Here is a 19,910-nt window from a genome sequence, read left to right as displayed (position 1 = left end):
GACAAGCGGAAATCATGACCACTAGACCAATGAAGAGGGAAATGGCTGATGGGTTTCCATGTAATCGAATACCCAGTTGTGTGGAGGTGAGATCCAAATGCAAATATAACCGTTCAAATATTTCGGCGGGATGCTGCGTAGTAAGTTGGATGCGTGATTGACTTGTCGCACTTGTGTTTCCTCTCATGCAGTCACGGTCTCAACAGCGTCCGGGAACGTAGGATCTCGCATACGCAACAATGAATGTGAAACGAGTGCGTTTCTTGGAAGAAGTGTTGTAGACTGCAATTGGCTGAACCGCTGGCGTGGTGTACCCCTTCGTGGCTCCACTCTACTTCGAATGCCCGACATACAGCTGATACACAGAATCTGGTTGAGCAATTTGACCATCACTTCGCGGGTGAGGCGATATCTTTGGTGACAGCGCTGTGTTGTGTTCTCCGAAGCGACGATGCGACAAATTCTCCTGCCAACACTCGAGCGGTCGCGGGCCGCTTCGCCAAGTCTTGACTTCGTCTCACAGTCCTCTGACACCTGTACCTGGAAGTATCTCGTCTGAAGCCACGCGCACTCTGACGAACTTGCAGGATGTATCGAGAGTGGCCTTCGCAAACTGCATTTTCGCCAAGTCGACAGCAGGCAAGGTCGGACAAGCACTTAGCGGAGGGGGATGACTTTACCCGACCAATATACCCTCAGATACCGCAAGCTGAAGGAAATCTGCAAACTGCAGCAGCAAGCAAATATCTGCTCGGACCCGAAGCGAGATTCCTCTCCACCATCACACACATATCTGACGTTGATGCATCTCGCCAATTATCGGCGTTTCTATGGTTGATGAGCAAGGAAGCAACTGCTGCAGACGGTGTTAAAACACTTTGCTCCGTATCGAGAATAACACCAGTGACGAGTCTCGATGGCCGTTGAGATTATAAGTGGCCCACGCAGAAGTCTTCTTAACTTGCAAAGCTTCATCATACACACGGACTTGAAAAAGTGATATCCCCGATAAGTCCGATCCACTGGGAAATGCCAACAGCATATATGTCGAGAATGGCATGTGTCTGGCTCCTCACTATCAACACACAGCTAGCAGGACTGCGCTCTCGTTGAAACAACAAACATGTCGAAGAACCACCCAGCCCTCAGTCGTTACCGCCAATTGGCGCCAACCGCATCAGTCAGAGTCTCTCCTCTCTGTCTCGGTGCGATGACCTTTGGCGATAAGCAGCAAGAGAGATATGGCAAAATCGACAAAAAGACCGCTTTCGACATCCTCGATCACTTCTACAATAACGGGGGCAATTTCGTGGACACGGCAAACACATACCAAGCAGGACAATCTGAAGAGTGGGTTGGCGAATGGATGGCTAGTCGGCAGAACCGGGATGAGATCGTTCTGGCAACAAAGTACACCAGCGCCTACGCTCCGGCCCAACAGAACATCATCAAGGCGAACACTGGAGGTAATGGGGCTAAATCGATGAAATTGTCCCTGGAGCGCTCACTGCAAAGGCTCCAAACGTCCTACATCGACCTATTCTACGTCCATTGGTGGGACTACACAGTATCAATTCCGGAACTCATGCACGCATTGAACGATCTTGTTGTGGCGGGCAAGGTCTTATATCTCGGCATTTCTGACTGTCCAGCCTGGATTGTGAGCAAAGCAAATCAGTATGCTCGCGATTATGGACTCAGACAATTTGCCGTGTACCAGGGGATGTGGAATGCCGCGATGCGAGACTTCGAACGCGAAATTATTCCAATGTGTCAGGACGAGGGCATGGGATTATGCCCGTACGGAGTGTTGAACCAGGGCAGATTCCAAACGAAAGAGGGCTTCCGTCAGCGAGAACAAAATAACGAAGGCCGAAACTTCATACAAACTTCTGATCTGGATCGCAAGGTTTCCGCTCACCTCGAGAGTCTCGGCGAGAAGAAAGGCGTTCCTCTATTGAGTATCGCGCTTGCGTACTGTCAGCAGAAAGCTCCATACGTTTTCCCTCTCATCGGTGCTCGAAAGGTGGAGCATTTGCAAGGAAGTATCGATGCGCTGAGCGTACACCTGAGCGAAGAAGAGCTTGCTGAGGTGGATGAGGCTTATCATTTTGATCCTGGCTTTCCACACACATTCTTGAGCGGTACCTTGTTCGATGGATCTAAGCCGCGAGCTGCCAAATCGGCGGGAGATGTTTGGCTGACGAAGACGCTTGGTGACTTCGATTGGGTGGAGCCTGCAAAGCCTATCGGAAGGAAGGAGCAAGATTGACATCACAGGAACAACAGTGGATGTGGTCACGAAGACTATACGAATAGCGACAGAGACAAGCAATTGTTTGTAGGCAAGTTTCTGCTAGACACGAAGCTACACATTCTTTCAATCCCACGTCCATGTGTACACGACTGCTTTCCTTGACAAATTCTCCTGAAAAGTAGCAAAGCTGGTCTCATTACCCATCAAAGGCCGTTGCAACGATGACTATACATTGTCGGATAGAGAGGCCCTTCCTTGGAGCTTCAGTCTTCAATATCACGGAGCAAGATCTCGCGAGCATGGGCTCGGGTTTTAGTCTGACGTTCAGACACACTTTCCTGCGATGAGCTTTCCAAGTCCCCTTGGCGAACAGGAATCTCCCAAGTATGGTCGATGACCTCCGCCAACTGAACGTACTCGCCCGGACAATGGGGGTCAGCTGCCCAGTACGGCTGCCGTGTGACAACCAGCTGCTCTCGTCGGATTTTGGCCTGGTAGAAGAGGAACCCCCAATACCACAAAACTCCCCAGAACGGCGCCGTCACACCAATTGTAGGGATGATATACCAAGGTATGCCAGTGACGGAGTCGTGGAAGGGCGAGCCTTTCGCCGCGGGCACGAAGGCAACGATCAGCATGAAGGCCGATGATATTCCATACACAAAGACATGGATAGGCGAGAGCCACGGACGGTACCGACGACTCTCTCGCCACTTTGTCCTGTCACGAGTCTTGGTTATGAGCAGTCCGAGCGACACCCAAAAGGCGAATCCGAGGATAATTGTGTACATGTACAGCGAAACGAGTGCGGCGTACGCCTTCTTGGGATCGACGATTGCCGCCGTAACTGCAATTTGCAGAACAGAAGTTCCCCAGTGCAGAGCCAGTGCCGCCGTGGGTGCTTGTTCCACCTCGTCAGGCTGCATTCGATCTCTTGACCGCCATTGCTGCCAGAGGCCATACGGGGTCCGGTAGGATGTGGCGAAGAATAGAGAGTATGGAAGTATACCCTCTTTTGCAATCTCTTGCTTCACTCGGCTTGCAGTGTATGTCATTACCTTTTTTCTAGGATTAGCGGCCGACTCGATCGAGGACTATTGCCTAAACTTACCCAAAGATTACCAAAGATCGAGATGGCCGTGATGACTGCCATGGCGCGAGAAGCCTTTTCTTGACTGTCACTCCAGAGGGTGTCGAAGAACAGTGTCGCCAGATCGAGGCTATCGTTGTCGTTTAATATCCGTTCTTTATCAACCACTAGAAGGTAGCTGATGTTCACTAGCAGAAACAAGAACGCGACAATCACCATTGCTGATATTGTGTACTTCGGGAAGTACTTGCGTGGGCTCTTGGCTTCTGCAAGAACGTAAAACGGCTGTCGGTATCCTCCGAAAGAGAAGAGGCATAGCACGAGGGCGTTGCTCCACGAGGGTACGTCTGTTCGTTGAGTATTCCAGACATTATGAGTGAAGTTATTCCGGACAACCTCGCCAGGTCCACCGAACTTTCCAGCTGCTTTAGCCACTCCGAGACAAATGATTGCCAGAAGAAGAGATATCTTGATCGCGGCAAAGCAGTTGTTGATCCAGATGCCGATACTTCGTGAGAACGAATGAAGGACCACAACTAAAGTGAGCATTCCAATGGCTACGGCTAGCACTACTCCTCTAGCAGGATCGTCTTCGGGATTTTGATAGTATCCGGCGGCGCGCAACGCTTGCAGTGCGCAAGCAATGGCATTGGCGCTCAAATTGTACATCAATATGAATACTCCGCTGAACATAAAGGTAGTCCGCGCGTGTGGGAGCCTTAGACCATGATTAGGGAACATGAACTCAAGCTACGAAGATATTAGCCCATGTCTAAATCGTGGTGACTGAAAATTTTGACGAAGATGTGTAGCAAATTGACATTTCTCCTCCCGGCGTGCGATACTCACATAGTTCTTCTCGCCCCCTGAGCGTGGCACTCCTCTCGGCTTGTTCTCTCCGCGAACAAGTCTCTGCGGCATCGACAGTCCACATTCCAACCAGACGTAGAGGCCACAGATCGAGATCACGGCCGCCAAAACCCACATACACAATGCGCCGCCAACGCAGCCAGTGCCCTGCAAAACACGATTTGGAGAGAGGAAGATGCCTGATCCAATTGTCCGATTCAGTATCAGGGCCACAAGAGTGAATCTGCCGATCTTGCTCTTCTCTCGAGGTGCATAATCAATTCTCTGGTGGTCATGGTCAACATCTTCATCTCTGGGTCGGCCTAATAGGGCTCTCTCGGTCTCAGTAAGAGGCATATCGCTGCAACGCAGTGATCGACGTGCCGCGGATCTCTCGTTGGAATGGCAGTGCTTGAGGAAAAGGGAGAGCGACACTCCATTCCAGCGGCGCACAGCTTTTACACGAGCTTTGAACACGCCTAGACCTGCGATCCTTCCTCAGGCTGTGCTGTTCGAGTTCCATGCACAGTCGCTGTGACTCCCACCCAGCCCCTCTTGGCGACGTTGCTGAGTGGTTCGTGAGCTTTGAGGCGCCGCCACAAGCATGCCAAGCATATCGACTGACCAGTCTGATGTGAGTTACCTGTCCAAATTTGGACGTGTGTAACTCCGCATTCGCGTGGAGTGCAGCCATGCATGTGGCCTCAGAGGCCGCCCCAGTCTCGTTGTATGAGGCATTTCGGACCCGCGACGAGCTCGTGACCCGACCTGCAGGCACAGCCTGTTTCAAGCCAACAGCGCTTGACACGGCAGGTGTCCGTCAACACTCGACCACCCGCCCTCGACTTCCTCAGGTTGACCTCTTTGCTGCTTGCCGTGCCACATCTATACACTTGCGGCTCAATATGAGCTTCTCCGGCGTCAGTGACATAGTTAAGGGCGTAGAGTTAGCGATCAAGCTCTATGACTATGGTTTCACTTATGAGAATAGAGCAGGTAGTGATGTCCAGAGTCCGTAATATGACGCCCATCTTCTAACGATCGCAGATGTGCGATATGCCAATTTTCGACGAGAGGTGCTGGAATTCAAGGAGTTGCTTGACAAGCTGAATGCCGCTCTCAAGGAAGCACAGCAGCGATGGGAGAAGAAAGCTCTCTCGGGGATCAGACCGTTGGAGAGAGATTTCGAAAACGAACGGAAAACCATTGTTGGTGACTTCCACAAGACTTTGAAAGAATGCGACGCTTTGCTCCAGAAAAACAAGCACTTTCGCGACCGAGACTCTCATGTGCTGGAGAATTTGCAATACAATCTTGGCCAGCAGGAGATCAAAGCAGATGTGCTGCGACGTCGTTTGCACTTTCACTCGTTGAAGATACGCCTGGTGATTGATCGGCTGTCAGTCAATATGCTCACCGACCTGGATGATAAAGTTGACGACATTCTTGCGATATCCGAGCAGAATCTGCAAGTCTCGCAGGAGATTCGGCTTGAATTGGCACGGTTCTATGCCTCTTGGTTGGGCTATGTGTCGGGTCAGGGCGCTCCCCAAATACCTGCCTCACAAGATGCGTTTCCCGTGAGCGAGGTGATCGCACGGAAGTTTGAACAATCAATGCATGCAGATGGAGATGCAAATGCACAGATCGATGTGCCTCTGATCAAAGGCTTCGATTCGTTGCTTGAACATTTTGAGGAAAGTCGAGAGGACGGATCCAGCCAGACGCACCGAGGATACCTACTGTTTCTCAAGTCGAGGTGGCTGCTTGAGCGTATACTGGAGAGCGAGGAATACAAGAACGCGCGACCTGGCTACTACTACAGGCGTGCAGTGAACCAGGTTCAGCAAGCGATCCTGACGAGAATGGCGAGCTCGACGAGGCTCATCTCATACCCGGATGAGACTTTACTAGAGCTTCCAGACTCAGACTTTTGCGTGTGGCCGGTACCTGTACTCTCCGAGGATGTTCAGTATCGCAAGCCTGATCCTATCATGGTACGCGGTGGGGAAGAGAAGCTGTGCTCGATGGACCTGGCGTCAAGCTCTCCAGAAGACGTCGAGTCGCTGACTGCGATCAAGAGCTCGGAAGAGCGCCTGCGTATCGTACATGAGAGTGGAAGTCAGGCAGCGCGAGGGAGGGTCGTGGTCACACAACACGAGCTGATCGTGACAGAGGATCGATTGATACCTCGTTACGCATTCCCAACATTAGTCGAGCCTTGTCTAGAGCTCGCGATCTTTTGTCGCAACGCGGAGTATTTCGACTTCAAAAGTATCGAGGACGTCCACCGACTGCAGGGTGCATTGATGGGATATCAAGTCGCACATGAGGAGAGCCGAGTCCGGTGCCAGTTCAGTGATGAAGAGCTTGCATGCAAAGGCTTCAGTCGTGTGCAGCTGTGGCAAGAGCCGATCGTGCTTCCAACAGCTCCATCACAAGTTGGCTCGGATTGTTCCCAAGCGCATGGTTCTCATTCCGCCCGGCTCAGCTTGACACATTCGATCACAGCACCGAGTACGGTGCACGCTATTGGCGAAGGCTTTGAGTCGGAGCGCGCAAAGTCTTCGTGCATTGTGATCTTCACGCAGCTGGTCGAGAAGTCCAAAAGGGGGAAAGAAAGGAAGAGTTTCGCGGCTTTCGCCGTCGACCTGGACAACGACATTTACATCGATCCTACGTCCTGCCCTTGTCATCGAGATCCCGGATGCACCATAGTCGCACTGAGAGCCAGAAAGGATTCTCGGTCCTCGTTCAACGTGCGCTATGTGTCGTCCGAAACCGACTCTGAAGGTCGACCGGATCCTATCACATTCAACATATTGCCTCTGCGTACGCCATCACATCCTCGCTCGCGCGGGAAGGTTTCAATCAAGAGCACCGAGTATCTGATGCTGATATTCCCGGATTTGGCATCGAAGAATCTCTTCATTGAGGAGCTTCACCTTCGCTTCGCAGTCCGAGATCAGCAGATCAGAGACCAGAAAATCTTCGAGCAGAGCATGCGATTTCGTCAAGAGCATCCAACGTCGGTCCAGCAGTACCCAGGGCGGAACAATCGATCAGGCCAAAAATCTCCGACACAGGTAGCGCAGTCGCGAACATCATCATTTGCTATACCTCCTGGCAAAGGTTCCCAGCAACATCGCAGCAGCGTTGCAACGGGATTGTCGTTTGCCTCAGCTAGCTCAGATCGCTCAGGCAGAGTGAGCTCGATCAGCACAGCGATTGACTTATCCGTTCAACCATCTCAAGACCAGATAAGGCCCGTAGAACCTGCAATCTCGCATCGCGAGAGATCCGATTCTGGATACGAATCCAGAAACAAAGAAGTGATGCTTTCATCATCAGCAGCGATGCCCGAATCCGCACCTGCTCCCGGAAAGGAACAACAGGCTGGACGGCAAAAGACTTCTAGCTGGCGAAAGTTGAAGTCTACGATGCGACAGTTATAAGTGTGATCACGTCCGGCACATATGCAAGGTCCTTGCCAGAGCATTTTACTGTGCTTCAAAGAGATCCCGTTTGAGTGCTTGAGCGGTAGGAGGCTGAGGTCGATCCGCGCCCTGAGAACCGAAAGGGCTGCTTGGAGGGAGGCGTTCTGGATGAAGACTGGCGATGAGTCTTGGAGATCCGAAAGCATCCTAGGGATCGATTCGACATCTGGTTCGTGGTGGTTTGCGGGCAGCGTAGTCGGGGCTTTAAGGCGATGAAGGGCTTCTCGTCGCTCGAAGTGTTTTCGGGCATATTTCATTTGGGATAGTGGCATGCAGGGAACAGGGACACCTCCCAGAATCGAAAATGGAAGCTCATCTTCGCTCGTTATTGCGATTACGCTTTGGGGACCAAAGTCATGGATCCATCTTTCTGGGCCACTGGCATCCATACACGGGATTCTCAGCCTACGGCGCCGATTGGAAGGCCTGTGCTCGTTGCATAGGGCACACTGCAAAGATCCCTTCCGGTGAGCTTCAATTTGCTCCCGGAGCATGCGAGCCCCACAACCGAAACATGGCACTACGTCCAGATCTTTGTGGTCTAACAAACCTGGTCCGGATCGTCAATGAAGCGGGAGGTGAAGCGGAGAAGAAGTAGTTATAGCAATAGATCGATCGGGCCCCAATGTACGTTCGTGGTGAAAGCGAGAGGCAGTGACAAGTCGCCCGATAGCGTTCGTACCGGAGGTAGCGCATAATCCCGTACTTTTCCTGTTGAGCACACTGACATGTGGAGACTCGTATGCATGTCAATGTGTCCGCGCTTGCCACGGATAACCTCCTGACATTCAATAAGCTCGCATCGGTCAGCAGCGGCGTCTTGATAACTTCCTCGCAAGATGCACATGGCGAAATTGTCGCAGTGAGAGAACTGGTAGCTGTTTTCAAGCACAGTGCGAGGCTTTCCGTCTCTTAATTGAGCACACTACGCTCATACAAGTTCGGATAGCGCTGTTGATGTGCAACGTACTTCGCTACAAGATACCGAGTGGTCGCAGTTGGCTTCTCTAAGAGAGTACGACCGAGATGCTGAATTTGGGAAGACAGTCCATGTCGAATATAAACCACTCTGGTATGGGAGTTCTTATCCAGTTGGATTGCGTAAGCTGCGTACGAATTGCAGCGAGTCATACTTGAATCTTGATCGCTGCTGTAGTATAAGACATTGTCTCCGTATGGCTAGAGCGTGGCGATAACCCTGGGGTATTCGCCATCAGCAGCAGATCCAAGCAGATCGGAGCAGTCATCCTTGACGGATTGCACCAGTCTGACGTCTGTGTCCTTACCGCCAGAGCACTGGGCGTCAATTTCTTGTACGATTGCTGGGACGCCGTTTGCAAAGGCGGCTTCGATGGCAGCGATAGTTCTGGATTCCAGCGACGCAACATCTGGGCTCGGCATAACTCCTTCCAGGCCTTGCATGTAGATCCGCAACAAAGATCGTGCAGCAAGAGCGCTTGAGTCCTGGCCGGGCAGCACGGCTATGAGTTGATCGTGCAGCCATGGGGCAGGAATAGCGACCGGCGAAAGAGGCTCCACGTTGTGCAGGTGCATGGCAGTGCAAATGATGACGGAGTTGCCTCTGTCGTGGCGTCAGGTTCTCAAACATAAATGGTCGCACAACCTCAGCATCAGAGATGTCTGCCAAGATTTCCAGTAGTTCAGGGTTGACAGAAATGCCAGATGGAAACCGTCCACGTGACTGAGTAAAGCTAGGCCGCGTAGCTGGCAGTGCTGTCGTGAGAGCGGAGAGTGTCAAATTGTCCTCGACAGAATCGGCATCAGAGCCGTCTGCTAAGATTGCCAGTAATCCAGGGTTGACAGAAATACTGGATGAAAAGGGTGCAGGTGGCGGAATAAGGCTGGCCCGCTTAGCTGGCGATGCTGTTGCTGGCGCGGAGAATGTCGAATCGTCATCATCATAGCCTCGTCTCCGCTTTTCGCCTGGCCGTGCATTGGACCCGGGCGTATGGGCTATATGTGACATCTGTGGCAGATGTGACACATTTTCAGCAGGCGGCAGAGCACACTTGGCCAGATGATCCCACAATGTCAGCAATGCTTGCAGTTCTGCATGCGGCTTCGCAGTCCAATCACCGGACTGCAATACATACTGGAAGACGTCGTCGTAGCTACCCACCGTTGCTCCAACCTTGTTACCGAGGTGTTACCCAGTATTCGCGCGGTAACATGCGAAGTTCTTCTTCACCCAATCGACGATGGAGTCCTTGTCGAGGCTGCAGTTAGGAGATTGCAACACAGCCCAACTTGCAATTTTTTTTTTGAAGGTGAAGCGCGGACTCCATTGTTCAGCGGAGGATTTGCTGCTGATTGGCGACCAATCTGGAGTTTGAAGACGAATCGGAATGCCGTGAGGTCCCACAATACCAGCTTCAGTGAGCATATGACATGGCAAATGGGTAGATTCAGATCGCGAAAGCGTATGATCTCATTGGTGACTGCTGTGACGTGAGGCTGCGGAGAAGAGTAGTTGATCGGCTCAGGTGCAGGATCTGGCGAGTGGATGTGAGGCAATGCCACCGGCAGCCCAGAGCCAGCAGCAGAGTCCTGGGCATTCAAGTGGTCTTTCTGTACTCGTCTCTCGGCCTCGTGCAGCGTATTTAAGGCATTCGATTTCCAGTGACGAGGCACATATGGAGTCAAGGTCGCGACGAGAGGTCAAAGAACGTGGATGCTGCCGAGTTGCCGTTTCGCTGTCCGCGAGCAGGCTTCTGTTCCGTCTATCGTGTAGTCGGCCATGTCGAGTCTCTCTCCAGCTGTGTCGAACGTGGCCCGTCCCAGAGATGGACGCAGAGACAGTTGCCCGGTCGTGTCCAGACTTGAGGCGTGGTTGCTGGAGATTGAGCAGGAGGTGGGTCTGGAAAGACGGAAAACGGACCGCACCGCGATCTTGGCAAGTTTCGCGTTTGTGGCTTCATCACCAACAAATCGATGTTGACCGTAAAGGGCAATCACACGTGGCAATGAGTCAGTGAAGAGCTCAACCGTGCCGAACGTGGTGGCCGCGATCCTCTCAATCTTATTCCGTTCACGCTAGCAGACTCGGATAAGCTCGATCTGGAAATACGCGCTTCGAGACGCGCGAAGACCTTTTGCCCCTCGACAGTTCTGCCATGGGAACAGGATCGTGCTGCAGTAGAATCAGGCCCGGACAACGCGCGAAACCATCCTAAATGCAAGATAGATCATGACAAGAGGCTTTTTGTCCTGGCCAGATCGTCCAAGAGCACCTTCTGTTATGGCTAGCCCCATCAGATCATTGATAATTTGCTAGCAGCGCCTCAAGGCGTAAATGGCGATGGCCAACCCAATAACCTTTCCGAGCAGAGTCCTGAAGCCCGCATAACCAGATCTGTGGTGTTGAGGTGGGTTGTCCGCTCATATCTTCTAGCATCGACAAACATTGTTCTCACCACGCGCACTTTCTGCACGCGGTCACAACCATGGTGCATTTCACTCGTTCACTGTTTCTCTTCTTCGGCACCATTTATGCTGTGAGCGGTAGACCTGAGCCGCAACCTCGCGGTTACAAGTCCGATGTCTGTCAATCTGGTCAATACTCAAAGTACTCTCCTCTGGCTCACTATGGACCGGCGAAAGACTACTGCAGCAAAACTTTTCCGACAGTGAAGCACCGAGTCAACTACAGGAGGGCTGCAGATGCTGAGCCAGCCTACCGGGCCACGACCACCAGCTGTGCGCCTGCTAAGCCAACCCAATGCTCGGGAAAGCCTGAGAAATGCCTTCTGTCTTCCATCAAGAATGGGCCAAAACACGTTGCTAAGACAGCTTGCTCTTGCATAACCAAGACGACCCCAGCACCTGGATATCCCAAGTAAGTGACAACGACAGCGACATGCTTCGAGAGACGATCACATAGTGGCAGCGGGCTGACTTTAGACTGCATCAGGACCACTGTACAGGTACACAAACGACTCACCGGTTCAACATTGACCTAGCTAACATCGTGGAGACCATAAAAGCTTCATCTACAACAACAAAGACTACCAGGCAAGTTTTGCACTACCTACAGATTGGATTACGAACACTGACAACTGTCCTAGCTCGACAAGCACCTCGCAAATAAAGGTATGTAGAATTGATCCCTCACCTGATCTCATAAGCATACCACATCGCGACCAGCATCAGGCGGAGGATTCGCTGCTGGGCGCTTGACAGAGTCATATGCTGAACCCGCTCCAGGACTCTACGACCACGTCCGCTTCTTCCACGAGCATCTCCACTACAGCATCTTCGTCGTCCACGATTACGTCCACATCGACTTCTGCGTCCTCCACGAGCAATTCCGTGACTACATCGTCCTCCTCCACCACGAGCACTTCCACGACAAGCACTTCCGCAGCAACGCCCTCCTCCACGACCACTTCCGGATCGACTTCCACCTCCTCTTCGAGCACATCAACGGCTTCTGCTTCGACAACAAGCATGGTATGGATATTTCTCCGTGCCTCGCATTGACCTTCCCACTAAAGCCACGCCAGACCACAACCTCTGCTTCCTCGACGACTTCCTCCGCAACTACATCTACCACGGTAAGCACTTCGTTATGTTCTTGGTGCATTTCGGCCGGCGAGTTGCTCAGTCATTCGTACCTGCGCATTGGTGCCAGTTTGTTCGCATATTTTCCAAGCCAATGCACTGGCACCAGGACCTTTGTGTGCTTCTGAGACAGCCATCTCAAATTCTCTGCTTGCTTATCCCTCGTGCCTTGCCATTAGTCGCATGTGCTAATGTACTTTTTCTCAGACAACCGCTCCGGCTCCTCCCTCAATGTGCACAAACGGCAACCTTCAACAGACGGGATTCTGCGGTTGCAATTACGAAGTCATTTGCAGCGCGACCGGAGGAGGAAACCCGCCAGTCTATGGAATATACAACTCTCTAGCAGAGTGCTTGCGCGACCTTGACTTCATCCCACAATTCAACTCGGTCGACTACAATCCTGAGACAAGGGAGTGTCGGTACTATCAGAGGCAGCGACCGAACCCGGTGGTTAATCCCAACGTGCCGAACATCATCGCACGAAGGATCACGGGAAGCTGCAAAGTACCTGAAGATGGGTCGGCATCTTCGTGTGGAACAGCAACATAAGGAATTCTAAGGCTCCAGGACGATAGCTCTCCGGAATAGTCATTGAGCGACTTGACAAATCTGTGGCTTATCAGCTCACCGCATAACGCTTCAGAGTAGCATTGCATTGAACGTTCGACATAACGCATTTAATCAAGTCTTTCGGAGCACAGTCTCAGTGTCCACCTTCATCGCATCGGCCAGCTTGTGTGAGTGTTCAGCACAGGAAGTCACTTGGTGCTTGTCCCGGTATACTGCCGGGCGGAACCTCACCCACTGCCTGTGACACACTAGGAGATGGAGCCGTGTTCCAATTCCGGCTTGATCGGTGACTACGTTCTACAGATCTCGGCAGCATACATTTTCGCTCGAGACTGGTTACCATGTGACGGCAACTAAGGGATTGCTGCATCTTCGGAGATCCGAATTTATGGCGATGCGAGGGTGGCAAGGTGGACACATAAAGTCCAATTGTTCGGACTTCGCCTATGCCACGGCTGAACATCGTTTCTGGTCTCCATTATTTGGGGAGAATGGCTGACCGGCCTGCATTGCTTCGCCCTCGTCGTATCTTTCGAGGGCTCTTATAGCCATATGGCTGTCACTGATGGTCGTGCGAAGTCGATCTCGCAGGCAATTGAGCAATTAAGAACATCAGGGCCGCCTACACTCGGACGATGTTGAACGACTCTGGAAGTATACCGCTGTTGTGACGCTCGTATATAAATTCGTGGTGTGCAACTAGAGAGTTCCGTTCTTGCAGCAGGCCGAGGCGTGGCCAGTCGTCTGCGTGGGACTACGGTGATCGATGTAGCACCGCCGACAGCCATGATCCAGAGATGATACACGATTGCATGGACAGCATGCACGACAGCACATTATGTCTTTTGTGCAATGTATCTCAGGACTGGCGTAAGGTGATGGTTCGGAGGAAGTGCTGCTCTGCTTGGCGGTCAACGCTCCTGCATCCTCGGTTGTCGGCGGAGAGTGTTCCGCTTTCCCTCGACCTCAACATCGTTCCGAAGGCAGTCACCAAAAGAGAAAGACTGCACGTGGATAAAGCGAAACTTCAATGGCTGAACAGAAGCGTGCCCCGGAGGTGCTATGGAGGCCCCAGAATGCCGGAGCCACGCCTATGGATCGGTATCGCGCTCATGTCAACGATAAATTTAGCCAGGATCTTCGAACCACCAGGGACTTGCAAAGATGGAGTGTACGACAGCCGCAGAACTTTGTAAGTGTTGTCTATTAGAGCATTCTCTTTCAGTCTGGTATCGTTGGTCGCGAACCTGTGCTTACCCTTCATCATTGGCGCTCAGTGGTGCGATTTGTACGAGTATCTTGAATTCACCCCACAATTACCAGCAGGCACCACAAAGGCCTTCGACGATTCTGTACCAATGAGCTCAAATCCGAAATGGTTTCCCGGGTTATCTTTCAATTTTGCAGAAAACTCCCTATTTTCCAATCCAGACGAGAATGCCACAGCGTTGATTGGAGTTCGAGAAGACACCGATCAAGACGAGATCATGACCTGGAAGCAGTTCCGAGAACAAGTTCGATTAACAGCCAGTGCCCTTAGACATAGCGGCGTCAAACGAGGAGATCGAGTTGCAGCTCTCGTGGCCACCTCCATACCTGCCATGGTTCTGTTTCATGCCAGTGCAAGCCTGGGGGCAATATTCACCTGCATAAGCCCGGATTTAGGCGCTGAGGGCTGCTACAGCCGGTTACAACAAGTTACGCCGAAGATACTGTTTGCTGATTCCCATACCATATACAAGGGGAAAAGGCTCTCCACACTCAGAAAGGTCGAGGACATCGTGAAAAGGCTGGATCCAAAGCCGGAGGTTTACATCGTACCGCTTGTCGGAGACGAATCCTACAGCTTTAGGACCTATCCTAGTTTCTTACAACAGGCTAAACAGGAGGATCCTCTCACTTTCGAAAAAGTGGCATTCAGTGATCCTTTGATGATCTGTTACTCTTCAGGTATGTGTTACGATCTGACATGAAGGACGAAGACGCTGGACTTCACTTGACCAATACTCTCGAAATATTTGCGGTGCAGTTGAGGCGGATTCTGTTCAAATGGCTCCACCTTCTGGGCACCGTGTCCGATATCGTCTCTAACTTCACGCGCTGAGAGGTGCCATCGTGTGAATAAACTTGGAGCTACGTGCTGACCAAAGTGTTTGAAAGGCACCACGGGAGCTCCCAAATGCATCGTCCATCAACACGGGCTCCTCGTGCAACTGAAAAAGATCGCCATACTACACAATTCTACGACTCCGAAAGATGTGATACTACAATATTCCAGCACATCATGGGTAGTGTTCTACGTTATGAATGGCTATTTTGCCAGTGGAGCGGCAACCATCGTCTACAATGGATCCCCGATGTTCCCAGACACACGAGCTCTACTCCGAATGATTGAGAAATACCGAGTAACGTACTTTGGCAGCTCGCCAAGGTACCTGCTGGAGCTAGAACTAGCGAAGGTGGTACCCAAGGACGAGCTTGATCTTTCATCTCTTCGCATTGTCTACACGACTGGAGCCACTCTTTCGCCCGACCAATATCGTTGGTTCTATCGTTCATTCCCGAAGCACATCCACTTGTGCAACACAGCCGGCGGAACAGATACGGCAACCTCGCTCATCGCTGCGAGTCCGACAGATCCCATTCACGCCGGTGAGATGCAAATATTCGCGCTGGGTATGGACGTTGATATAGCAGACCCGGCGACTGGAGAGTCCATTCTGGAGACTGGCGAAGCTGGCGAGATGATCATGCGAACTCCTTTTCCAAGTATGCCGTGCTTCTTTTGGGGAGATGATGGAGGCTCGAAGTACTTCGACAGTTACTTTGCTCGATATGAGAACATCGATGTCTGGGCACAGCAGTGAGTGATGTGCTCTAATGGGAATTCAACTCATGCTGACGACCTCACACAGTGACTGGCTTCAACAGAACCCAAAGACGGGCGGGTTAGTCATGCACGGGCGATCCGATGGCGTACTCAACCCATCAGGGATCCGGTTCGGCTCCGGGGAGGTCAGTGGTGCGAAGAGGGCAATTTTGAGCGAGGTAGCTGATAAGTCAAACAGATCTATGCCATTGTCGAAGCTCCACCATTCACAGAACGTGTCTCACAAGCACTTTGCGTTGGTCGCAGGAGACCACAAGACTCCGACGAGTCGGTGTTCTTGTTTGTTACCATGAATAGTGGCGACAAACTAACGCCAGAGCTATCTGATGCCATCAAGAACGCCATCAAGACCTCTCTTTCTCCGAGACACGTTCCGCAATTTGTGATTGAGGTGCCAGAGATTCCCACAACAATTAATGGCAAGAAGGTTGAAGCAGCAGTAAAGCAAACCATTTCTGGGAAAGACGTCAATCCTTCAAACACGGTCGTTAATCCGGATGCGATCACATATTTCAGGCGATTCAGAACACTGGAGAGAGAAGCACGCCCAAGCAAGTTGTAGTTTGAGACCCGTTTTCGCCTTAGCAGCACCTAGATTTCGACAGGGAGCCATTGTCAGAGTGGAATACTAGACAATACAAGACGGTAACTACGTATAGAGATTACCAACTGCGACCTTTCTCAGAGTCCCGTCTTCGCCTCTCTTCAGCGCTGCGCCGAGCCTTTCGTGCAGCCACTTCGTATACTCTTGTTGGCGATGCCTCAACGATGCAACGTCCCTCGGCTTCCAAAGCTCATTCCAGAAGGTGATATTATTGTCAACAAATCGCCGCGCATCCCAGACTTGCTGATATCTCTCAAGCTCTCGCTGTCTCTCGAAACATATCCCGTACATCCTGCACAGCGATTGTGACTCGACCGTGCAGTCTACTGATGTGTTCAGGAAGACAACAGGCCAAATGTGCTCCCATACCCTGCCCGCAATGTAATCGCTCCAATCCGTCTCAATCAGCCAGTCCACATAGTGCTTGTACTCATGTCGCCCCCGCCGCCTGACCGCTTCTCGCGTGACAGCAAACTGAGAGCAACACGGACCGGCTAGAATTTCTGGGACTTCCACATCAGGTCCGAAGATGGATCGAAAGGCAGAATCCATCAGATGCTGTTCCTGTTTCTTTTCGTCGAATCTCGTCTCTGCTGTATAAATTTGTGCTGGGCACCCATGTTTCCACATGACACGTAAATTGAAATATTGCCTGAGAAGAACTTCTTCGAGGTCCAAGTGGTTCAGAGCAAATGAAACAGATTCAAGAAGGGCGCCGTCCATGTGCCAAGGGTTCTCGTCTGCGTGAATGAAGATCACGATTTCGGGAAGGTCATCGTAAAAGTCGTGGATGTAGGTTAGATACATCAACGCCTCATGGCCCTTGGGAACAGCTGGGCGGTATTTCGCTGATGCAGAGTCGCTGATATAGCGGATCACTTGGAGCTGTGGAATTTGCAGTCTGTAGGCCCAGGAAATGTCGTCTGCGGCCCTTGTTGCAATGACTAAGGCGACGGAGCGATTGGTACCGGTGGTGGAGGCATGTTCGAAGGTGGCGTGGTCGATAATGCGGGATGGATGCTGCAATGCCGGAGCTAGGCGATGAAGCAAGAAGTAGAAAAGCGGCAGCAAGAGGAAGGTTGCCAAGATCTTCGTGCGATGGATGCGAAGACTGCGCCGGAGTACCATCTGTATTCACCGTCCGTACTCTGTGCTCATGTTGTGAGCTATGGCGAATATGTGATGAATATCAGTGCAGCTTGCCATGAATCGAAGCGTTTGTCCCGCGCGGGTAGCTCCGTTCGTCATCGAACATCTGATTGGTACGTGGATACATTAATACATAGGAGAGTGAGCCTTCTGCCATTCCCGTCACCGCAGACGAGCCGGAACACGAAGGTTGAATTGATCGGCCTGAGTTATCTTGTGCAGGAACTGGCTCGGTGAATTATTTCTTCTTCTGACTCTCCAGATACTTCTGGTATGCCTCTGCAACAACATGCTGTGCCTTTCCGAGTGCCTCGTCTGCAAACCGATGTTGTCAGAAGATGATCAAGCATTTTCGACAGGAAATGAAGCATCTCACTTACCATCATCGCCATCATCATCGGCTTTCCCTTTGCTTTTGTCATCTCCCTCTTCCTCTTCTTCCGGCTTTTCGCATTCGAAGGTAAGCTCCTTATCCTGCATTTTGACCCTGTACTTGCCGCCGTCCCACAGATCTTTGATCGTAAGCTCCCTTGTGCGGCCCAAAGATTCGATGTCTCCAATTCTGTCCAAGGTGGCCTCCAGGAACTCATCGAAGCCCTCTTCACTGCAAATCTCTCGAAACGCATTCATCATGGGAACGGAATCCGGCCGGACATTCGCGTTGCTGTCAATTGCGAAGATATTGATGGCATCGTAGCTCTGCAAGCAGGTCAGCAATAGTTACCACCCAGGGCCCTCTCAAGTACGTGCCTGTATAAAATCCGCTCGAGTCATGATCTGTCTTGCTTTGTGGAGCGGTATTTCTGGCAGAATGTGCCCTTGCTCAGCATCATAGGTCTTTTCCATTTCTTTCTCCAGGTCAACCAGCGCTTTTGCGAGCACCATAGCAGCGGATGCATACTTCTGTTGATCCATCACATCGTCGTCCATCTCTGCGCCCAAGATCCAGCATTGATTCAAGAACCAGGTTTTCTCCGCACGGCAAATATCCTCGGCCTTCTTAAGCATATCGTCCGCCTTTGCGACACGATTGAGATACGACATACGTCCGCCAACCTTGTCATAGACCTGCTCCAGGAGCGATTCGCTGGGTTGGTCGTTTCTATATCTTGTGCGATAGTTCCGCAATGCTGTAATGGATTTTTGCTTGTCAAGGTCGAGAATGCGTAGCACATTCATCCGGGTGGCGTATTGTTTCAGGCGCTCGTAGATCCAGTAATCGTCTGAGTTGAAGATGACAGTTGCAAGATTGCTCGCAGACCATTGCTCTGCTCTTTGTTGTATCAGCTCGAGCAGGTCTTTGCCATCATCGTCGTCGCGTAACAAATGCATCGAGTTGAAGATGAGAATCAGAGGACGTCCAATCTCGTGTCTTCGCTTGAGAGCGACTTTCTCTAGCTTGTTGAATGCTCGTTCAACATCAAGAAGGGCACCCGCGTCGCGCGGGCCACGTATCGAGAAGAGTGAGCCCATGTTGTCCTCATGGAATTCGAAGTCCAATGCCTTACCGAGTCGGATCCTGAAAATCTCAGGATTGGCATGGGCTTCAAGCATGGCGCAGCCTTCGCCGTCAATCTTGGCCATGGCGTCTATCAGCATGCTGGACTTGCCCGTGCCCTTCTCACCAACGATCAGATGGTACTGGCCTCTAACCTCGCCAGCGACAATGCGATCAATGAGTGCCTGCTCTTTGCGGAGCACCCAATGTTCGCGTTGCTTCTCCTCGTCCACAAGAACATGACCACCAGTCGCGGATCCTTGTTTAGCAGTAGCAGCTATGTCGAGTACAGGATCCCCAGGGTCGAATGCATGCTCCATCTTCTCCAGAATCATGTACTTGTAATATCGAGTGTAACCATAGCCCACGGCTCCGAGGATAGCGACCGAAGCGAATGTGGTCAAGGCAGCTTCAGTCATCTTGAAGGCCGTACCTTTCCAATCGAACCTGGACTGACCATTCCCGGCATCTGAGCCGGACGAGCCCTTCTTGGGCGCATCATCCTCGCTCTCCACGGGACCAGCGTCAGGCGGTCCAGGAGTCTGAGGGCCATACGGGAGCTGCAAACAGCGTCGTTGCGCCCGAATTACTGCGAAAGCCAGACATGGTCGCAGAGGCCTTGGAATTGCGGAGGAGCGACTGAGCCAGACCCCTGCTCTCGCACGCGACACGCGCATGCTGCTGATTTTCGGTCACCAGATTCTGCTAGGAGCGACGGTCATTTCATGGCGTGCGATCCGAATTTCCCCAGGTCACCGCAGCAGCATTTTGAGATGTGGGAAACGTGTCGTGGCGTGTGATCTGGAACTTTGAACCAGACAAATCAACACCTAAAGGCGCGGTCGCGATGGCGAGCCGAGACTAGCGTGTTACAATGGTCCGTGCGTTTCACAGAATTGGACAGGCATTGGCATCAGCATTG

At 51.8% G+C, this 19,910-nt stretch overlaps 8 protein-coding genes across 8 annotated transcripts; 4 read left to right on the top strand and 4 right to left on the bottom strand.

The window, feature by feature from the left end:
• Positions 1–1,123: 1,123 nt before the first annotated feature.
• Positions 1,124–2,272, top strand: RHO25_001063 (uncharacterized protein; the record flags this gene model as incomplete). Its single annotated transcript, XM_023593673.2, has 1 exon — positions 1,124–2,272. The coding sequence occupies one exon, from the start codon at positions 1,124–1,126 to the stop codon at positions 2,270–2,272; it is 1,149 nt and encodes a 382-aa protein (XP_023459605.1).
• A 248-nt stretch (positions 2,273–2,520) lies between these two features.
• Positions 2,521–4,553, bottom strand: RHO25_001062 (uncharacterized protein; the record flags this gene model as incomplete). The annotated part of the gene is made up of 3 exons (XM_023593672.2): positions 2,521–3,315; positions 3,369–4,097; positions 4,197–4,553. 3 exons carry the CDS (start codon positions 4,551–4,553, stop codon positions 2,521–2,523), a joined length of 1,881 nt encoding a protein of 626 aa, XP_023459606.1.
• A 548-nt stretch (positions 4,554–5,101) lies between these two features.
• On the top strand, positions 5,102–7,651 carry RHO25_001061 (uncharacterized protein; the record flags this gene model as incomplete). Its single annotated transcript, XM_023593671.2, has 2 exons — positions 5,102–5,192; positions 5,244–7,651. 2 exons carry the CDS (start codon positions 5,102–5,104, stop codon positions 7,649–7,651), a joined length of 2,499 nt encoding a protein of 832 aa, XP_023460296.1.
• A 1,221-nt stretch (positions 7,652–8,872) lies between these two features.
• RHO25_001060 (uncharacterized protein) lies at positions 8,873–9,247 on the bottom strand (the record flags this gene model as incomplete). The annotated part of the gene is made up of 1 exon (XM_023593670.2): positions 8,873–9,247. The coding sequence occupies one exon, from the start codon at positions 9,245–9,247 to the stop codon at positions 8,873–8,875; it is 375 nt and encodes a 124-aa protein (XP_023458466.2).
• A 1,910-nt stretch (positions 9,248–11,157) lies between these two features.
• RHO25_001059 (uncharacterized protein) lies at positions 11,158–12,826 on the top strand (the record flags this gene model as incomplete). Its single annotated transcript, XM_065602071.1, has 7 exons — positions 11,158–11,549; positions 11,625–11,637; positions 11,688–11,725; positions 11,779–11,803; positions 11,918–12,163; positions 12,217–12,267; positions 12,482–12,826. 7 exons carry the CDS (start codon positions 11,158–11,160, stop codon positions 12,824–12,826), a joined length of 1,110 nt encoding a protein of 369 aa, XP_065458143.1.
• Positions 12,827–13,877: 1,051 nt separating this feature from the next.
• RHO25_001058 (uncharacterized protein) lies at positions 13,878–16,299 on the top strand (the record flags this gene model as incomplete). Its single annotated transcript, XM_023593668.2, has 5 exons — positions 13,878–14,039; positions 14,125–14,797; positions 15,008–15,710; positions 15,763–15,862; positions 15,916–16,299. 5 exons carry the CDS (start codon positions 13,878–13,880, stop codon positions 16,297–16,299), a joined length of 2,022 nt encoding a protein of 673 aa, XP_023458460.1.
• An 87-nt stretch (positions 16,300–16,386) lies between these two features.
• On the bottom strand, positions 16,387–17,469 carry RHO25_001057 (uncharacterized protein; the record flags this gene model as incomplete). Its single annotated transcript, XM_023593667.1, has 1 exon — positions 16,387–17,469. The coding sequence occupies one exon, from the start codon at positions 17,467–17,469 to the stop codon at positions 16,387–16,389; it is 1,083 nt and encodes a 360-aa protein (XP_023458459.1).
• A 259-nt stretch (positions 17,470–17,728) lies between these two features.
• RHO25_001056 (uncharacterized protein) lies at positions 17,729–19,665 on the bottom strand (the record flags this gene model as incomplete). Its single annotated transcript, XM_023593666.1, has 3 exons — positions 17,729–17,805; positions 17,871–18,189; positions 18,241–19,665. The coding sequence occupies 3 exons, from the start codon at positions 19,663–19,665 to the stop codon at positions 17,729–17,731; spliced, it is 1,821 nt and encodes a 606-aa protein (XP_023458458.1).
• Positions 19,666–19,910: the final 245 nt, after the last annotated feature.

Source organism: Cercospora beticola, chromosome 1 (assembly GCF_033473495.1).
Source record: "Cercospora beticola chromosome 1, complete sequence".
NCBI lineage: Eukaryota > Fungi > Ascomycota > Dothideomycetes > Mycosphaerellales > Mycosphaerellaceae > Cercospora > Cercospora beticola.
This window is presented reverse-complemented; position numbering and strand designations above follow the sequence as displayed.